The sequence below is a fragment of the Ictalurus furcatus genome, chromosome 23 (genome assembly GCF_023375685.1).
Source record: "Ictalurus furcatus strain D&B chromosome 23, Billie_1.0, whole genome shotgun sequence".
NCBI lineage: Eukaryota > Metazoa > Chordata > Actinopteri > Siluriformes > Ictaluridae > Ictalurus > Ictalurus furcatus.
Genome location: NC_071277.1, coordinates 1497742 through 1519445, shown reverse-complemented (window position 1 = coordinate 1519445; position 21704 = coordinate 1497742). Strand labels below are relative to the sequence as shown.

General features: G+C 39.8%; 2 protein-coding genes across 3 annotated transcripts in view; both read right to left on the bottom strand.

The window, feature by feature from the left end:
• The window catches only part of bcl2a (BCL2 apoptosis regulator a), a 58956-nt gene extending 54898 nt beyond the window's left edge, over positions 1-4058 (bottom strand). The window contains exon 1 of the mRNA XM_053611025.1: positions 1485-4058. Coding sequence (XP_053467000.1) covers positions 1485-1964 — 480 coding nt within the window. The 5' untranslated portion in view covers positions 1965-4058. The remainder of the gene's footprint in view (positions 1-1484) is intronic.
• An 880-nt stretch (positions 4059-4938) lies between these two features.
• LOC128599462 (cytochrome c oxidase subunit 4 isoform 1, mitochondrial) lies at positions 4939-20782 on the bottom strand. Of its 2 annotated transcripts, XM_053611026.1 has the most exons (6): positions 20675-20736; positions 18992-19070; positions 16248-16347; positions 14194-14355; positions 12849-12980; positions 4939-5175 (listed from the first exon to the last, which is right to left on the bottom strand). In XM_053611026.1, exons 2-6 carry the CDS (start codon positions 18992-18994, stop codon positions 5042-5044), a joined length of 531 nt encoding a protein of 176 aa, XP_053467001.1. In that variant the 5' UTR covers positions 18995-19070; positions 20675-20736; the 3' UTR covers positions 4939-5041. The 2 variants fall into 2 exon arrangements, with proteins under 2 accessions (XP_053467001.1, XP_053467002.1); XM_053611027.1 differs by lacking the exon at positions 18992-19070 and having other exon boundaries at positions 20675-20782.
• Between the last annotated feature and the right edge of the window lie 922 nt (positions 20783-21704).

Sequence of the window (21704 nt, the reverse complement as noted above, 5' to 3'; positions counted from 1 at the left end):
GATGTGGCATGGCTGAGTGGTCATTTCCCTCAGCTCTGACTCACTATTCAACCCATCATGTCAGAAAGGCTTTTTACTCCATCTCAGAGTAACCTGCAGCAGATGTGTTAAGTAATGACCGCCATTAATTTTGCCCCAGTCCATCCGCAGCCCAGACAGGAATAATGGTCCCACTGGGCCACCACCCTCCCACCTGATCGCTCTCAGCCAGAAATAAAAACAAAAAACTAGGCTAACCTAAGCGGAATCTAGACTGTACCATCCCCGATGCTCGTGCCATGGTGATATTAAAGACGTGCAGGAATAAAACATCCTGAACGTAACACGGCGTGTAAATTATAACACTGGATTCAAGATTTTCTTTAGGATAAGAAGCCGGCACAGCGAGTTTCTGAGGGATGCTTCTGTGTGCAGCCAGATACTGGTTAAAATTTCCTCTTTTCATGTAAAAGTGTACGAAGCTGTGATGGGCTGCTTCAATTTGAGCTGTAAATTATTCAGCGCACAAGCACTGCAGTGCAGGAACCAGCAGGCTGTAGAAAGAGCTCCGCACACCCCCATACCCCTACTAACGAAAGAAGAAGAAGAAGAAGAAGAAACTTCATTCCTCGCATATTTGAGTTAAGATAGTTATGCTTAAGATGGTTAACCTATACCAGTGTGAAATCTCATACTATTGACTACAAAATCTCACACTGTTGACTTTGGTGCGCCGTTTCGGTAGTTTTGCAATCATGTCTGAAAGCACAGTGAAGAATATTCAGCACACTAATGCAATTCTACAACACACAGCAGTAGCTCAGTGTGATGATGATCAATTATGCAAAAACTAATAAGCCTTGATAGATGGTGCGTGGCTGGTGTTGCCACCTCACAGCTTCAGGGTCAACTAGTTCGAGCCCGAACTTATGTTACAATGTTTCAGTCTGTACGGAGTTTCACAAATCCTCCGCATGTTACCGTGGGTTTCCACAGGGTTCGCCGGTTTCCCCCCATCGCCCAAAAACCTGCATGTAGGTGGACTAGCTATTCTAACTGTCCCTTTGGGTGTGAATGAGTGTGTGAGTGTGCACTGTGATGGTTACAGAAAATGAATGAATGAATGAATGAATGAATGAATGAATGAGTTGATGTCCAGAAAGCAAAGCGCTTATTTTCATAAAGAACAGTGAACTAGGCTATAAGTGCCAAATGATTATTTACGGTTACAGCGGATGGATCTCGAATCGAGAGAGCAGTCCTGACGGAACATGTGCATGAGGAGGAGCACGTGGAACTGAAAGCTTGATTTCCCATTCCCCCCACCCCACACACACGGAGGCTGTTAGTGCGCATGCGCGTATGGAATAGGCACACGCACCGTTTCTAAGAGACTATTATTACAACAGTGTAAATGTAAATTGAAGTATTGTGCATTAAAAAAAAAAAAAGAGAAAGAATGAAAGAAAGAAACAGTGCGCGTTTAGATTTGCGTGTGCACTTACCCAGCCTCCATTGTCCCGAATCCAGTTCTGCAATGGCCCGTTCAGGTAATCCGTCATCCAACTTGCTATGTTGTCCACCTGGGACGCCATCTCCTGGTTCACGCTCTCCACGCAAAGGGTGCTACCGAACTCGAAGAAGACCACGATGCGGCCCCAGTTCACGCCGTCCCGGAACAGCTCCTCGATGACGGCGGTGAAGCGGCGCTGCGCGGTGCTCGGGGTAAAGTGCAGCTGGTCCGACATGGCCGCGAAGTCGCGCTGGTACGTCCGCTCGATCTCATCGCCGGCCTCCCGGAGAACGCGGTGCAGCGGTAAGACGGCGTGCGGCCTGCGATCCACAACTTCCGCCGGCGGCTCCCTCAATCCGTCGCCTTGCTCTGCTCCAGCGCGGAACTCCCACACGTAGCCTCGCTTCAAAAGTTTGTGATACAGATACTTCTCAACGATATCCCGATTATCATAGGGACTTTGGTTTGCCATTTTTTTTTTTTTTTGGTTTTTTGTTTTTTTTAAACGCCGTGAATCGAGCTGACGCGCAATGCGTAATGTCAGAGGGTCACTCGGAACGCATCTCAGAAACAACCTGAAAACTGTCTGTCGCGGAGCAAAACCTCAAAACCAACACGAGATCCATTTTCACGCCGGTCACATCTGTCTCGCGCGTCGATCTTCTTACGATCCCGCCGGGCCCTGGCGGCGACTGCGTGGAGCATGAGGATGAGAGCGCTGTTCCACGAAAGCGAACGCGAGATCCCGAAGTTGTGCGGCGCAAAGCTGCGGCTGATGAGAAGGCGCGCTTTTGCGGCGGGACCACCGCGAGCTTCTGTGCGCGAGCGTCCGCCTCGATCGCAGCGCTCGAGCACGGAACGCCCCCTTTTTTTTTTTTTTTCTCTCTTCTTTTTTTTTTCTTTTCACCGAGCAAAGTTGCAGCTCATTCAGGCGCTGCTCCAACGCGTCGCTCGTCCGTCCGCGCAAATGCGCAATGGTGGTGGGGTGGGTTTTTTTTTTTCTTTCCTCCTTCGGATTTTCAAGCTGGAAATATGATCCTCAATAAATAATAATTATAATAATAATAATAATAATAATAATAATAATAATAGCTAATAATAAATACGCGCGCGCGGCGGAAATCAATTTCCCCTGCGTTTGAATTTCATGCGCATTCGGCGTCACCCTAAAAAAAAAAAAAAAAAAGACGGAAGAGAAATCGGTATGAAGTGCACGCTCGCGCTCCACTTTTATCTTTTACCCTCTCTATCAGCAATTCCAGCATTTGTCAGTAGAAAGCTAACATCACGCGATGAAGATCCCGACAGTGCTGCTGAACTGAAGCTTCGCTCATTCAATCTCTGTGTGTGTGTGTGTGTGTGTGTGTGTGTGTGTGTAATTGGAGACGCTGTGAACGCGCAGGCTGTTGCTCCTAAGGGCCGGCACTTCCTCTACGTCACCCATTCAATCTTTCTCAGTGGTTACTGGCTGCGGCCAAATCCCAAACGGCCTCGTACTCATTCAAAGTGCACTAGAAATGGTACGGAATACTTACAACCGAATACAGCGCACTACTTATTCATTATGGTGCTATTTAGAGCTGTTAGGACAATGGTTTGCTATACGCATAGCCTTTGACCCATCAGAACATGGATGGCTGTAGGCCTGTTGATTCGTGTGCGTTTTTTGTTTTTTTTTCTTTCTTCTCCTCCTTTTCTATTTATAACCTGGTGTGTGTGTGTGTGTGTGTGTGTGTGTGTGTGTGTGTGTATAGTCACGTTTTAATGTGCGGCGCTTCCCAAATTTGAATCGCAGAGCCTCGAGTAGTTTAACTTGCAAATAGGGCAGGATAAACATATTGTGCGCACTGAAATAGCCAACTGCTGTCAGTGTTGTTCATACTGTAAAGCAGTGGTCACCAACCCTGTTCCTGGAGACCTGCCTTCCTGCAGGTTTCACCTCCAACCAAAAAAAAAAAAAAAAAAACACAAACACACACCTGTTTTAGTTTATGAAGAACTTATTAAAAAGCAGTCCCTGCATCCCAACCGGCATTCTATCTGTACTAAATAGCACCCGAGATGAGAATTAGTATGTCCCAGATCGTAGCATGTTGAAATTAGTATCCCAGTGACACCCGGATGGTGTACTGTTTCCGATAGATTTTTGAAGTGTGGATCCATGGACACTTTTTTCAGCTAATATTGCCCACAACTCCTTGCGCAAGGGAAGAAGAGTTTTTGTGACGTTTTTGCGTCGCCGAATTCACGTATGCGTGTTCGAGAGATGTAAAGGAAATGTGGAAAAATAAATCAAGGGAATCCATCCAGACATTTTCCGTACCGCTTATATCCTTCAGGCTCACCGGGAACCTGGAGCCTATCCCAGGGAGCATCAGGTACAAGACGGGGTACACCCTGGACTTTCTCAGGGCAGGGCACAATCACATACACATTCATACACTACGGACACTTTGGACACGCCAATCAGCCTACCATGCATGTCTTTGGACTGGGGGAGGAAACCGGAGTACCCGAAGGAAACCCCCGCAGTACAGGGAGAACATGCGAACTCCACACACACAGGGCAAAAGCAGGAATCGAACCTCCAACCCTGGTGGTGTGAGGCGAACGTGCTAAACACTAAGCCACCGTTTCAGTGTTCTCTTCCTGTACATGGCGTGTTAGTACAGTATGTTCCAATATTTACGTACTCTTTTAATGCACACTCAAAAGTATGTACTTTTTATTTTTCTTTATAAAAGAGCACATACTTTTAGTACATAGTATAAGTATGCCAATTGGGATGCAGGGAATGATTAGATGGTCAGGTGGGCACGATTATGGTTGGAGCTAAGTCTTCAGGAAGGTAGATCTCCAGGAACAGGGTTGATGACCACTGCTGTAAAGAATAAAGCAGCTTATAAAAGTGTGAATGTATGACAAGAACATAGACTCAACCATTCATAATTTAGATAGAAATCAACCAAATGAATTTTGGGTAAGGTTGCCGTTCTGTAAAGCTGTATTTTATTGTCCATGGTTTATCTTGGGTTGCAGGATTTAATCCAAAATGATACCCATATGTCCAGCATGACCTCATGCTTCAGCCTGGGTTTTTTTATTATTATTATTATTATTATTATTATTATTCGTATTCTTATAGTGTAAGAGGATCTTCAAATCTTGATTGTCACTACATGACCTGGATTGCATGCAGATTTCTTATTCGTGTGATGAACCCTAATAACACAGTCACACTCCCTAGATAATGGTTCGGTTATTTATATGGTGATGGACAACAAAGCCTTTCAAACAATAAAACCCCATGGATGTCCTTTCTAAATTATTCAATTCAAAATACATTAACCATGCTGACCTAATGCTAAAGTGGACAAATCTTGGCTGATGTTTTAATTTAAACTGACAAATGGCTTGTTCTTCAAAGCAGAAAATCAAACACAAGCTCACATCGCAGTCAGTGTTTATTTGATATATTACGTGATAAGCTGTTAAGGTTTGAACCTCAGGTTATTGTAAGCTCTGGATACTGTGTTACGCAGTGGGTTTCTACTTCCACTGCTTCTTCTCATAGTCCCAGTTGACAGAGAAGCCGTGCACAGGGTTGACCCTCATGTCGATCATCCGTTGGGTTTGCTTCTCCACCCATTCAGGAGAAAACGTGTGCGGCACGTCTCCGTACACTGCAGAACACACAGAATGGAGAAGCGAGCTGACCACAGGCAGGTACGATGATTAAATCAGGGATAAAAACAGGCTGTACTGTTACAGGAAAATAATAAATGACAGGGTTGTGTGTGATATGACCTGGTACCGCTACCGCCCCCAAAATTGTGGTGGAATTGTTTTCCTGTCATACCACAGTTATCTGTCAACAATTACATTTGTTTTACAAAGAACTACACGTACATTTTATCCCATTTATAGTAATGTCTAATACGGTGGACTGTCCACAAGCTAGTTCCTGTTATAACTTTATAACAGCTATAAATATTCATTCCCTCACCAGCCTGACTTACTCTCTCTTGAAGTTAATAATACATTACAGAGAAAATGCAAACCCCTCTGCCCTGAAGGCTTTTCCATGTTGGAAAAACTTCGAGTTACAGATTTACCGTATCTCTGACAGTTACAAAGCACTGACACTGGATAGTCCTTACAAAAATGCCAAATAAACAGAAAATAAACAGTCCTTACAGAGAACTTCACCTCATCAGCAACCTTTTTAACCATTTATGTGGAACATCTGCTATACGTGTCTCTGTGTACGTCGTTACTATAGAAATGATAGCGTATTCAAAAGGAGAGCATTGATATAAACCTTACAGCCAGAACTACTGTAAGAGTTGCAGTTAGGAAATGAATCACCATCAACGTCTGGCCAATCCGAACTGAGCATTCAAAAGCGCTGTAGTATAAGACTTGTCTGATGTTCATCAAAACCACAAAACGTATAAATACAGAACTAAAACCCAGAGAAACGCAGCGCTGCTGAATTCTCGGATCTATAATTGGTCAGAACACGTCGATGAATTTTCTCTAACAGCAGCTCTGACAGTACCGCCAGCTGTAATTCAAATGTTTTATCTTAATCTGTTCGCTCTAATACATTATCGTTCCTATAGTAACATCTCATTCACAGGGACATGTACGGCAGCTGCTACACGTAATCTGCTGTAAGGCTCATGAAAAGAGGATTAGAAAATGTGTACTTCACAAAGAAGAGCTTGTAATAGTTGATACGAGCTATACAGCTTTCTGTAAGGAGACGTTTATTTAACATTTATGGAAGGTGGAAGCATTTTGTAACAGTCGGTAAGTTGTTGATCACAGGGAAAGTCTTCGGGACAGAGGGCTTTGCATTCTCTGTAACATGACAAGTTGCGTAGTTTTTTGTCTTAATAACGCCTAGAAAGAAGATGAAAAGAGAATACGGTGAGGTAATGACTGTTTATAACCGCTATAACAGCGACTCATTTGTTTAGTGGACATTCCGGGACGTTGCATGTAACTGTAAATAGTTAACAAGCATGACGTGTCATTCATTAATAAATAAAATTTTGCAATTGTTGAAAAAAAATGCTGTGGTTTAAGAGGAATAAAACTGCAAGATATATATTTATATATTATAGTAATTTATATCACAGTATCTTGGTGGAACACTGGGTAGTTTGTCTTGCTAGGACTAACTGTTACAGTTTTTTTTTTTTTTTTAAATAGTTTTCTATGAGAGGTGTCAGTTGCATCCACTTTAAAACTTATTTCCTGCCTTTAAAACGTCTTCTGCATTCTCATTATAAACTTAGATAAGGTGCTTAGTTAATAAGCACCTTATCTCATTGTTATTCTCATTTTAATTAAGGAAAACCCAATGGTAAATTATGAAGTACATTTCCAATTTAAAACAAGTGACATCCATTAAGCACGCTATTGTGTGCCACATGGTAATAAAATGCTAATTAAGGTGAGTTCACTTAATATGCTAATCATTTTGACATTGCACAGACAAAACGATCACAAAGAAAGACTTATCAAACGCTAAAGAGTCTGAATAATTGCATATATATATATATATATATATATATATATATATATATATATATAATTCTGAAAATATCACTAATTTTGGGCTCTGACCGTCATAGTATGAATAGATTTAATTCAAAGAGAGAATATGTGTGAAAACATGGTTGGTGTCTTCTAGAAAGTTGGACAGACATTGTTACAATTAATCCACTGGGTTTCAGTTCACAGATAACAAATTTCACTTTCCACAGTTTGTTGCAAACTCAAAGCCAATGGAAAAGTCTGGTCGGTGCAGACAAAATCTCCACTAAGTGAGAAACATCAACAAAAGTATCTGTAAACGGATTTCAGCAAGCTTGTCTGGATTGATGACATGAAGGCCACTTTGTACGGACCTGATGATCGAGTCTGTGGTCGCAGTTTCTTTGACTGATGTGGGTGTGTCGTTATAAGGGCAGGAATCATTAAAGATTAAATTATAGACCTTTTTCAATTGCCTGCTGAAATGAACAAAGAGAATCTGATTTTCTGGACAAAAACCTACTGAGACGTCGACTACATTCAGGAACCGGGTGATAGCTCCTGAATGGGAGAAGCAAAACAAAGCATATATCATATTTAGTGTTCACCAGAAGCGTTTATTGGATAGTTAAGGGTTTTTAGCTTCCATAAATGGTTCTACTTTGACCCCGGTCTGATAGGAAAAGACTTAGTTGTAGGGTTCCATATAGAGTTCCAGAGGGACAAACTGATCAGTGATTCTATATTAAACTTTCTGTATATCTTTTTTTTGTTTTTTGTTTTTTGTGAAAGTGCGATGACAGTTCCGATATTTCAGTTTTCTTTTTAATATCCCATTCTTCAGTATCAATCCTCATTTATTCAGCTTTGGTAAGCTGAGGTGGAAATACACCCTGGATGAGATGCCAGTCCACTGCAAGGCACCATGCACACACACATTCACACACACATTTACACTTAGTTGGAAATTTATGCTGCATTTGAGGTGAACTTGCAACTTCTAATTCCCTGCCTACAACCGGTAAAAGCCACTGAAAACGCCCCCTCAAATCACAATTTCAACTCATCAGCTTGGGGTTTACAGCAGTATCGGCTTTAGATCTCTGAATATAAAGACACAGTATGTGGTTAAATCTATAACCCTGACCATGCTTAATCATGTTTTGAGAAGGTGATCATCAGTGTTAGAGTCATCATAAACGTTAGCCCGCTAGCTTGTTGCTAAGCTGCTTGCTATTGTCTGCTGTTGTTGCTGAATTGCAATGTCAGTCAAAATCATTGCATGAATGTTTGAAGAACATTTATTCAAGACATGCTTTCATGGAGGGAAATCACATTATTACAACTTTACCACTTTACCATTACTACTTACAAACTCAGCATTAGAGTGGCTAATCCGCCTACTGGCATGTTTTTGGGAAGAAACCGGAGAGCCCGTAAGAAATCCGCATGGACACAGGGAGAACATACAGTACGAAACTCCACACAGACAATAAACAGGCCTCAGGATTGAACCCTGGAGCTCTGGGGCAGTAAAGGCACAAAAAAAAAAAAAATACTTCTCACATATGTTTCTAAAAAACGCATGCTGTAAAAAAGTCACACACTACAAACACTAACTTTTGCAAATTCTTTCTTTGGTGGAATTAAATGAAACATAATGGTGAAAATGGTTTGAGAATGAATATACGTTTTGGTTTGAAACTCTGTTTTCCTCACGAACTTGGCACACACTGTATTTTCAGTATTTTCAGAAACAGCCTTGGATAAAATAAACTCATTGTCTTGGATAAAATGGGGCCCAGGATGTCAGTAGTAACAAAGTAGTAACAAAATCTAAAAAGGAAATAAAAAGAGGAATGAAAGAAACAGTTAATTGTGTGAAATCCCCTAAATACCCCACCACACACATAAACACACCACAACACACTTTTCACACATCAGCTCTGTCAGCAAAACAAAGATAAAGAGCTAATAATTGTCCCGACAGACGCGGCACCTGATGAAGTGTCTACTCTTATCTTCTGACTAGAAAACAGGAATGGAATAAACAAATGAGTGAGAGTGCAGCCAAAGGGAAGCACACTACTCCTGCTTCAGTACTATCAGGTAGAATTTCTACACACAGACACGCACTCAGGCAGCCACCGTGTAATATTGTGAAACTGAGTCACATTCATTTATCATCGAGTCAGGTATCATTTCGACCCAATCTGAACACATTTTTCACCACTTCTTTTATGTGTGTTCAAGCCTTCAAGTCTGCTGAGTGTCTCCTAAGTCAACCCCCGGCGAGTGCTTAATGCCTAATGAGGTGCATTCCCTCGCTTTTCAAGTTCCAACATGAAGTAGACAGCGTGGGAAATACCCCATTCGCAACTGACTTCTGGAATGAATGTTTTCCCTTCTCTTCTTTTTCCTTCACTCACTTTGACTCAAAACTTAGCCGTAATGTTTCTCTATTTCGCTATTTTTTTTTTTTGCGCTTTCCCTCTGCTCTGTCTCTACTAGGGGATTAGCGCAATGCCACTACCTGTGTCTGTACAGTGCTCCAAATATCCATATCTGTACCTGTATTTAGATGTAACCGTGAAGTGGGCATGGCTTAAAACAGAAAAGCTGTCTTTCTTTGTTTGGTTTTATTTTTAACCCCGATCCCTCTGAGAAACACACTGAAAAAAAATAAAATCCTCAACCTCATCTACATCGTTCAAGATCATAATGGGTCTCGACTACAGAAGGACACAGGAGGGTCTTTTAAATCATGCTCAAGCGGTTAATTTTTGTCTGTTTGTTCGTTTTTACCTGCCCAGGATGCTTTCTAAAGAATTTAGTGATTCTATTTCCCAAAATTTAAACAAACCTGTAGCCTCATTTAAAACACCACGACTTTGGCCATGTAGTTATTAAGGATGGATGAACTAACACAGTATGTTCATGCTAATAAACATGGTCTTTTTTTTCTGCCTTAAGCTTCATCTGGCTGATTGCTCATGCCTTGTTGAAAGAAGAAATCTCCCACGACCACTTTTTGTTGCATCCTAGGCCTGATGTACATCTCTAGTGCCAGTTCATTCACTATAATCTGCTCTTATTCAGTTACAACCCTACTCTCAACACTCCCGTTCTTTTCTCTCCTGACTTCCTTCCTCAAAGAGCCAAGGCCTCCAAGACACAAGGTGGGAGATGCAAGTCTCAGCTGCATCCGACCGTGGTTCTAAATCACATGCACCCCCCCCCAATTCCTTTCTTATTCCCAGCACACACACAAAAGGCTTTTGCTCTGGCGTGTTCATTATCAACTGCTCACCATCAATCATACACAGACAGCCTTGGAAAGAGTGGAGGTGCTAGTTTTGGGGTCTGGGGATTTTCTTAAATGAAGTCTGAGTTCAAACAGCTACATCTTTAGCTTTTTTTTGGTCCCTTTCAGTTTCTGGAAGCAATGGCCAGCAACCCAGCACTGTCCAATTACTGAGTGTGAGCACCAAGGACGGGCTGCCAGACAGAGAGTGTCTCCTGCAGGTGAAAAAGCTGGTATGATTCCACCCTTTCCCACCTCTTTCGCGGTTTACTCGCTGGATTCGCCGGAAAAGTTTATATTTATGAATAAGTATCGAGGAAATAACTGCAGTGTAATTCAGTAATAATAGTGGATGTAGTTAAAGGAAAAAAAAAAAGTATGAACCAAGTTTCCAGCAAAACAGGACATTTCAGAGAAAAGTCCTTCATCGTCAATTGATTCCGAGGCTGTAGGAACAAGTCTGTGAAACGAGACAGTTTATGACACCTAGTACCAATTTAGTAACAAATAAACTGTAACTTCCAGGAAATCTCAGAAACATCAGCTGGTTAAGGAAGCAGGTCAGGGTACAACAAGAAAGGGAAGGTGATATCAGTACATTTTTCTGGCTGTGAAATCAGCAATGCCATGAACACCAAAGGAAAACATACCTCTTTCATTTTACAACTGATCTACAAATACTGTATCAAGGATTCCAGGAACTTAAAAATGTGAGTATACGCTGTAATAAAATAACAGCAGAAACACAATAGTTTGAAAAGATTGGCCAGTAATCAGGGAGCAACTTTTCTTCTAAAAAGCACATAGAATTCCATTATAAATATTTATTAATAATCACATTAAGGGTATTTACAGTTTAAAAGTTTTTAAATCAAAACATTTCAATCCATTATAACAATGTATCTGTGCTTAGTTAGCACAATGGTCAGAGAGGCAACAAATTCTCCAAAGATCGCAGTTGGAGATTTGCAGAAGTTGCTAGCATTTTGAGGTCCCAAAGTCTCCGAATCTACAGTTAGATACCATCTCTATCTCTATGCCAATAAACTATTTGGAGAGTGTGCCAGAAAAAAAATGTGCCAATTTGGCAACATTCAAGGTGGGTATGGCATAAAAGAAGAAAAGTACTAATCCCTACTGTTACGTATGGTGGAGTAAACATTAAAATAATAAGTATAAGCAACATCACTCCGTCATCAACCGGCCACGCACAGGAGCTACTCGCAAGATTTCTGACCAGGGAGTCGGAAGAGTAGCCCAAGGTACCATCGTCAAAGAGAAAACAAAAGGCGATGCACTCACGCTCGCCCTGCAAGACTCCATTGCTAAAGAAAAGGCATGTCGAAGCTCGTTTAAAGTTTGCTGCAACTGATTTGGACAAGCCTATGAAATACTGGGAGAGTGTAGTCTGGTCAGACGAGAGCAAAACTGAACTTTTTGACTGCCATACTACACACCATGTTTGGAGAAGAAATGGCACTCCACATACCCTAAAAACACTACACCAACAGTGAAGTTTGGAGGTGAAGCATCATGGTGAGGGGCTGTTTATCATCACGTGGTACAGACTTCATATAATTGAAGGAACGATGAATGGAGCCCTTTACTGGGAGATTCTTGAGAAGAATCTGCTGCCATCCACCAGGATGATGAAGATGAGACGTAGGTGGACCTTCCAGCAGGACAACGATCCAAATCATACAGCAAAGGAAACTCTCAATTGGTTTCAGAGAAAAAAAATCAAGCTGTTAGAATGGCCCAGTCAATCACCTGACTTTAATCCAATTGAACAAGATTTAAAGACAATATGTTTAGAAGAATGGGTCAAAATCACACCTGAATACTGTGACTAATTTCTTCATACAGGTAGAGTCTTGAAGCTGTCATTACAAACAAAGGCTTCTCCACTAAGTATTAAATACATTTCAGTTGGCGTGTTCAATACTTTTTTCCTGAGTCATTCCTCTTTATTACACATGACTTCATTTATAGACTTTAATGTTTGAATGTCTTTATATGTGTGGATTTTTTTGAGTCAATACCAAAGTCTGGTGAAAATTCCATGTGAATAAACTCATTGGAAATATATTTACTGAAAAAATGTTGACGCGTTCAATACTTATATCCCCCACTGTGTGTGTGTGTGTGTGTGTGTGTGTGTGTGTGTGTTGTCCTTTTATTTTGTCCTTTTTGTTCTTCTACATTTACAGCATTTGGCAAACGTTTTTATCCAGAGCGACTTACAGACCTGTTTTGAAATCTCTATCAAAAACACATTCTCATGCTAGTTCATTAGGCCAGGGACAAGGATGACTTTTAAAAAATAGATTAGCAAAGTGACAATTCAAGTGCTTGGTGAAGAGGTAGTCTTCTATATTATTTATACAATATTATGTATCCCTCACTCTATATCATTACAAGTTCAAATGGAGTCTGATGTCTAATGTTGCTGATATAAATGTCTGTCTGAAAGTGAATCAGGTGAGGATGACTTTTTATACCCACCATACAAACGCTGCCACAACACCAACAGGCCTGTGAAGCCAAGGAAAATGAAGACCCCTCCCAGCACTGTCTTCCACTCATCAGAGCCCTTCCTCATCTCAGCATAGCTCAGTTGAAATGAGAGCCTATACACTGTGAAAAAAACATGAACACTGTACATTATTTACATGTATTGAGCACTCAACCCTGTTTCAAATCGCAACCACATACAAGACATTTTAGTATCATGCAGCGTACTGTATGCGAAACCTAACGCAAACAGGAATTATAGTGCAACACTGACACCTTGTGGTTATTGCACTGGCACTGCAACACAATTCCGCTAAACTGTTACAGCATGCAGTTGGGTCCATTTTTTTAAAATAAATAAATAAATAAATAACGTTAAATGCCATCAAATTGGATTGTAATGGAATTAAGTCCATACCTAGTGGATTTGAATGTGTTTACATCAGTGCAGTTCAGACAATGCTCCTTAGCTTTAAATGAATATGTTTTGCTTCTGTGCTTCAATGTAATTAAAGCAATTAGAATTTACAGGTTATTGTTTATTTGTCCTGGCATCTAGATGAGTCTTAAACTTGCCTTAATGAAAAATTCATAACAACTGTAACAAGTGAGTTCCAAATTCATTTGATTTCATACAAACTAATTTGGGAATTTGGGTAATTTTTTAAAACAACAGATATCATAATTACTCTTTTCCCAGTTGTTTTTGTGAGTACTCTTAGTATTTGAAGGGTTTCTTTTTTCCACAAACATATTTATATATGAAACAATTTTTCATCTAATTAAATATACCTACATTTACATACTTAATAATAAAAAAAAAATCTAGCCTGTGTCATGTTGTGTATTTATGTAGTTTTTTTTAATTGCCAATAAAACGATTTCCAAAATGACTAAATACATAATAAATAATATGCATGTCTCACTTAACTATTCTGTTGTTTGTGTTTAAAATTATGTCATTTATAAAATATAAGATGTTTAAAAACAGCACACATGTCTAGAGTTGGGAATTATTATTATACTCATTACTCTTAAGATTTTAAGTTGCAGTAAGATACGGTAGGGTTCATTACTAAAAAGTGGTTTACTACAAAACTTTATTAAATATAAGGCTTCCTATTCCTATTCACCAGGAATTATTCAAGTACTACAGTGAAACTAATAGGAAACGGATGTAGTGAACAACTGCATGAAAATATGCTGCGAGCTGTAACTGAAGGGCAGATCTCTACATCAAACCAGCTCACGAGAAGCAATGCACTGTCTGTGCTGTTAATCCGGCGAAACAAAACAGTACGGTTTGAACGATTTTAATCCCCATAGTCATATTTACGTGCTAGTTTCTCCTCCTCGGTGAGTTTGGTCCATGACTCCTTCTCTTTCTCCTTCAGCATCTTCTGCTCAGGAGTGAGATTTCTGACGAATGGGATATCAGTCAGTGGTGTATCCAGACGGTTATTGTACTGAGGAACACTGCAGTCAATCACATCAACACCTAAGAGTAAAGAAACACACAGACAATTACTGATCAGCAGGTTGATTCATTTAAATTAAACATGCATGCCAATAATCTATCATTAAGCAGTGCCGTCTACTGTGTAATGTGTGGAGTTGTATTAATCCCTGGTTTATAGGATGGTATTTCCTGCGATTGTATGTCAATAAGGCGTGGCTACGAATCAATCTATTGAATGCAAAAGGGTATTTTTCTCTACCTCTATTTTACGGCGATGAAATGCTTAATCCATGATAACTATTATGTACTGTATCTTATAATGAGTGACACAGAGAACTTAAACTGAATTAGACCAAAAGATCCTAAACCTTGACATGATTGATCATAGTATTATTCCAATTCAATGGTGGAATGATAACGTGATTCTCAGTGTGAACAGACTTTTGCCTGGTCCTGCCAAATAATTAACTGGAGGCCATGTATTACGTTTAATGTTCCACAACATATTAAGGTATGAGCTCAAGTTGCACAAGCACAAGCAACCCTAACCCTAACCCTAATGAAAGCGCAGTGTTTAACAAAAACTTTTGTTTACATTCATAAATGTCTGTAGTATTTTGGATATCTGACAACCTGATACCTGATACCTGACAAACTGGCTCATATTTACCTATAAATTTGAGATACAATACACACGTACTATACTATAACGTGATATTGACTGAGTAAATTTTAACACCCGCGAACAACCAGTGGGTTCTTCTTACATTCCTCACTCTTTCAACTGATTAATAAGCATGCAGTTTATTAGGTTATCACCGTGATAATATAATGGAAGCGAATTGTTACTTAGGTATTTAAGTAGATGCAGTTAATTCTGTAAGGAATAAAATGTAATGGGACGGTCCTGGGATGCATCACCGCTCACAGTGGATTATTCTCCTATAATACCGTGTCCCAAAAAGTTTTATTCCTCTAATACCACAGCAATTTGCCACTGATAACAATTTAGTTATTAATGAACGCCACATCATTTATAATCATACGTAATGTTGTGGAACGTCTGTGAAACAAGTTAGTTCCTGTCATAACCAGCTTCTCTTTTTTTTTTCTTTCTTTCTTTCTTTCTTTCGCTTCAAGTTAATAAAACTTGAAAAATGCAACCTGCTGAGAAACTGAGGTCCGCAAACCATCAACACTGGAAAGTCCCTTCGTAAATCATTCTTACGTTATATTATAAACGTTATATTAACGTTTAGCTACAGTAAACCTCACCACATTAACTATGATATGTTTTTCGACACGTTTTATAATCCGTTCATTTTATTATGCTGAAATGATTAATCTTGGATTGTGTCACTAACTGTTAGAGTGGTGCTGTCATGGGAAATTAATCAACAGCTTTCAACCAATCAGATTCAATATTTTGAAGGTTTGTGGTATCATTTAGACATAATCTCATGGAACAAATATAAGTCCAAATAAGTGTTTAGAAAATATGAAATAAGTCTCATAGGCATGTTGTTAATAGTATATCGAAAACTAGCTCACTTAGCTGCTAGTGCACGTTTCGCAAGTATATTTAGACATACTCATATATCACAAAGTAAATAGTATACTTGACAGTTGAGAAATTTATCTCCAAGTTTACATTATGATAGTAAATGGGGATACACTTGTAGTAATCAGGAATGTATTTTTTTTCGATAATGGATACTGAGGAATTAGTACTACTAAAGGAAGTGTGAACGTATCCCGTAGCATGACGTTGAAGGAGGTGGAAGTGATCCTGCTTGATCTCCTTCAGGTTTTACAATGACATTAACAATGAAAAGTACATCAGAGAGAGAAGATACCTGAAAATCTTATGTGGCGATACAAGGTATGTGTGTACTGTATTTAAAGTGTGAATGTGTATTAATGACTCTCACTGCGACTGTGTGAAGCCAGTGCTCTGGTCGAGGTGGACAGGCTCCTCCAGAGCCCGGTCTCAGCCCGCAAACCCCGAAGCAGCACACGGGACGAGAGCATCTAGGGCACAAGATTAAGGTTTTATAGATTAGGTCAATTAAGATTAGGTAAAGAAGCTTTGTGACTATTTCTACTGTTAGAATTGTTATACAAGTAAAACTGAATTAAACTAAAATTCAGAAATTACATTTTTACATTTAAATTACAATTATTACATTTTTGTTATTATTAGTAGTAGTAGTAATAGAAATCATATCATATATGTCAGGCAGCGGAGACGACGACAGGTGCTGTGAACGTTTTCGTTAAAAATAAAGACTGGCAAGCACAAACAAATCCAAAGCACGATATCAATATCCGAATCCAGAATCAGACAAATGGTCAGGTGTTGTACAAGCAGGTATTCAGAAGCTATGATCAGGAAATAAACAAGTGTCAAAGCCAGAACGAGCAAACATGAGCTTAGTATGTCAGATGCGTGAACAGAGCTGAACGAATATTTCGCAAAGTCTTATGCTGCGTCCCAATTTGCCTACTATCCATCCTAACTAGTATCCGAGATTAGAATGAGTATCCCAGTGATACCCGGATGGTGCACTACTTCCGGTAAATTTTTGAAGTGTGGATCCGTGGACACTTTTCCAGCTAATATTACCCACAACTCCTTGCGCAAGGGAGGAGGAGTTTCGTGACGGTTTGCATCGCCGAATTCAACCTGCAACCAGGACGGACGAGTGTAACCTCGGCGACGCGTCTTCATCATTTAAGCGTAAGAACTTACATAAGGTAGGGCGCATTTTATAGAGCTGTAAATGAAATGTGGAAAAATAAATCGAGGGAATGGTAAATGAAATTATTTTGTATAAATTGTATAAGGAATAATGAATGAAGAAAAGCCGAACTACAACGTGGGATGTGTTTACGGTGACAGGGTGTGGAAGACGACAACGATCTCTCCGTTACGTGACGTCTTAGTACGTCCCAGTACATACACACTTCTATGCTATACACTCAAAAGTATGTACTTTTTCTTCACAAAAAGAGCACATACTTTTAGTGCATAGTATATCTAGGCGAACTGGGACGCACAATTGGATTCCACGGTGGCCATGTTTGTAGCTGAAGGTGCATTATGGGAAATGGAGTCAGACGGTGATTTCCGCATTGATTGTCATAACAAGTGTGTATTGTTTGTAATTCGGCATGTAGCATAATTCATTTGTCAAAATAGCTTAAATAGTGTGGCAAACATTGCAGTCCTGCATTAAAAAATGATTGTTGAGACAAGCATGGCGAGATATTTTTTCACACTATTGTACTTTATTATTTTTAAATAAGGGCAAGAGGTCATGCAGTTGGTGCTATGTTGCCAGGACATGCTTTATTTTTGGCATACGCAATGCTGAGCGCCTGGTTTAACCAGGAATGGCCACAGGTCTTTAGCAAAATCAGTTCTCACAGTGGAGAAGTAAGATAAGATTTAAAGTAACTAAAGTAAGAATCGAGACACATTATACACCTACAGTGTTGGAATAACTCCCAGTGTTGAACTGACTCCTATGTCCTATAATTCACCTGCAGTATAATTCTTATAGTGCTCATTTCTGGCTGGGTTTCTACAAACACTGCAGAACGTAATTCAACTTTATATGCGGAGCCATTCAGCAGCACAGCTTTTAATCCCGTACTGTAAGAGTTCATTCAAGGACACAGGAAGAGTGGTCTGCATACAGCTGTTACAGAAGGGCATCTGTAACAAATAATGTTTTCTTGAAGGATCATATTCCTTTTACTTATGCGAGACATCATCTTCTTTGAGTGCAGATCCTTATGCCTATTTGATATTTAATTTATATTTACATTTACGCCATTTGTCACAATGCACTTTTCATGGATATCATCATATATCTTTATTAAATTGTTTTTTTGTTGTTGTTTTTTTTTTCTTTATTACAAACTTAAGGGAAGCACTGACTTGATGTTAAAATGTTGTAGTTAATATTTAAAATTGTAAAATATTATACAAATATTATGAAAAGCTATAATATTGTAAGAAGCTGTTCTGTTTTTTTTCAATAAATACATAAATAGATCAATAAAAAAAAATGAACTGATTTTTGTAGACATTAAATAAAGTATGGAACAAGTTTTATTTTGAATGCAACACTACTGTACTGCTAGCACAGCAATACACGTCATACGATACATATCACGCACTGCAAAAACGTCTTCAAGAATCATGATGTGTGTGGTTAAACAATGTCATGATGCACAACTGAATGACTTGGTAAATCTCGCGGTGAAAAATTGGTTACAACAATAACAGAATGCAGAATTATTAGCTATTGATAACCACTAGCTAATAATAAATAGCCCTTTATAAGATGGAACCTAATGTTATGTTTGCTGTGACTTATTGTAGCTCGCTAAATGACAGACAACTGTTGCTTATGTGTGTGACTTTTATGTCAGATGGAGATCCTGTTCAGATAGAGTAGCCTCATTATGTATTTTCTAGAATTAGTCATTTTCCCCTATCCTACATTGTATACTCCAATAATGTCACAAGGTCTAAACCTGACCATCTCACTGTAGAAGGTCTGGCTATTCCCCAAATGGCAGCATGTTGTCTCGGTATCCCTGTGGGTTTTGTCTGGGTTCTCTAGTTTTATGGTCTAATGGTGGACTATCTATATTAAATTACCATTAGATGTAAATGAGTGTGTGAGTGAACTGCATCCAATCCAGAATCCACTGCAATCCACTGATCAGCTCAGCTGTCACTGAAGATGAATGATTAATAACATGAACGAATGAATGATTAATAACAGTTAAACATAAAAAAAACAAAAAAAACAATTTTATTCACATCGAACCACATTGAATTTCCTGATTCAGTATTCAAGGGGAATCCTACACAGGGTCGTGGGGAGCCTGGAGACTATCCCAGGGGACTCAAGGTGGGGGACACCCTGGATGGGGTGCCAATCCACTGCAGGGCACACACACTCAAACACCCATTCACATACTACGGGCAATTTAGATATGCCAATCACCCTGTCTTTGGACTGGGGGAGGAAACCGGAGTACCCGGAGGAAACATCCAAAATGCACGCACACAGGGCGGAGGTGGGAATCGAACCCTCAATCCTGCCACTGTGCCTAAAGGGGAATCTAGGCAAATTATAACAAATATGCATAAAAAAAATGTGAAAAGGCAACATGCATAATACGAACTTTTGTGCGGCAATACAAAAAGCAAGTAAGTGCTAAAACTGTAGTCTGCTCGGTCTGTCATATTCATTCAGCAGCCCACTGAAGGAGCTTGTTGACGCTGCCACATGGCATCAATAAGAACCTTCCACGTAGAATATATTGCCGTTGCGTCGCATCACGAGGTATATTGTGCTATTTACTGTCATGCAGTAAAGTCCTGACAGTAAAGTTGCCTTACTGGTATGGTCTTTTGAAAAAGTTCTCGGTGCTCATGACGGAAACGCGCGCGACGCTCGAGCGCTCAGTCACATGCTAATGACAGGATTAATGTCTTGGCAATTCACGCGCGAATCGGTTCATTCTGGAGAACTCTGTTTTTACCGAGTCAGGCGAATCGATTCTCAGGCGGGACTTGGTAATTGATTAGGTGGTAATTAGGTGTAAATCCCAGCATACAGGTTAACATATTAATTCAATTGGGAAAAATGGAAATGTAGCTCGTTTAGCCAGACACAAACGAATCCCACTTGTAGACAAAACAACAGCATGAAACAGCCAGTGTCGGTTACAGATGTTTACACACAAAAAAAGGCGTAGAGGAGAATGTACTCGGTATAGTCGGCTCGTTTAAACGAAGAATCGAGTGACTGATCCGAAGTGAGTCATAACGATCACGCACGACGCTCGCGCATCTTTATACAGATTTAAGACGCGGCAACAACAAAGCGAAAAGATCAGGTTCATTGTTAATGGTGGTGACACACCCATCTTAGCGCGTAGTAACCTAAATCATAGAAACGAGGCCATGCATACAATATAACAGGTAGTTTTTAGAAATCTTATTTAAGATTGTGTCCTTATTTAAAAAATAAAAAGTTACATAGATTATTATTATTATTATTATGATTATTATTATTATTATTATAACGCATTCTCATAGCTAATGTTTTCAGTAAAGCAGTGCAAATAACTGTGGGTGACGCATCAAGTGAACTAATCTTCAGGCATATAAATAATCCTGCAGTTTCACCCTGAGATTCCAAATACAATAATAATAATAATAATAATAATAAAACACTGTAAGAATCACTCTATAGGATCTCCAGAATAAATCTAACGAGTATGCATTCGAGGGCAAACTATAGGAAACGGAATATTGATGATTGGTTACCTTTATTGGAGAGCTGCGCGCTTGCTGAACTTGTGTACGTGCTGTCTGTGCAGGAGCGCATGGGTCTCTGCTTTAGACGCGCGTGTTAGATTGGAGCAGGTGCTTTCCACTATCGGCTCCTTCAGCCAATCAGAAGAGGAGCAACCTGCTGGCGCGCGTCCTACTGAACCAAGTGCACGCGCGTTTCCTCCCTCCGCTCAAAGTCATTTGAAGTACGCCGAGTCCGTGTGTGAGCGTTATCACGTAGCCCTTTCACTGACTTCAAAAAGCTCAGGAGTGTTTAAAACTAACAGATGCACACACTTTTGTTTTCTTTTGCTTTTTCTGAGTCAACTGTCGGTTATGAGTTACCGCAGTTATTTTATTGACATTTACTATTCGTTGTGTAGTTTATAATTGCCTCCAGAGAGATACAATGATTTAGTGTAAGAATATTTAGTCCGGAGACTAGGAGAACTTCCTGTTTAACACAAAGGGAAAATGAAAGTTCTCTCAAGGCTTTGGAGAATAACAATAGGAAGAGACACTTCCGGTTAAAATTGGTTGGGTTTACAGTCAGATGAAGAGACTGCTGCTATGTGACTCAGAGAGCAAAGATTATACAATACAGGGGAACGCCACTGTGTCTCTCATTTGAACCATATGAATACCATCCAATAATCCACCCTGCTGAAAACTGATGCTTGCTCTGAACATCAACCAGCTGCCAAACCAAACCAGAACAGTGTATTTTCCATTTAATTACTTGCGGATTCTTTCACAAAACTGGCCAATAAACATTTGAGAGTGTCTGTAGATCGCTTGTCTGTAGTGTAGCCATTAGTAGATCAAAAGCCCTTTCATTGTCTCATTACCAACTGGTAAGGAAGGTCTACACCAGCTCGGTGTGTGTTTTGCCAACTGGTCAAATCAAGCTGGATTTATCAGCAGGGTCCAGACTTGAATAAACACCACAGTGCATATTTGTAGGGATGGTATGTACCAGTCCGATACTGGCCGTAGCCTATATGCTGCACCTGTAGGCTATCGG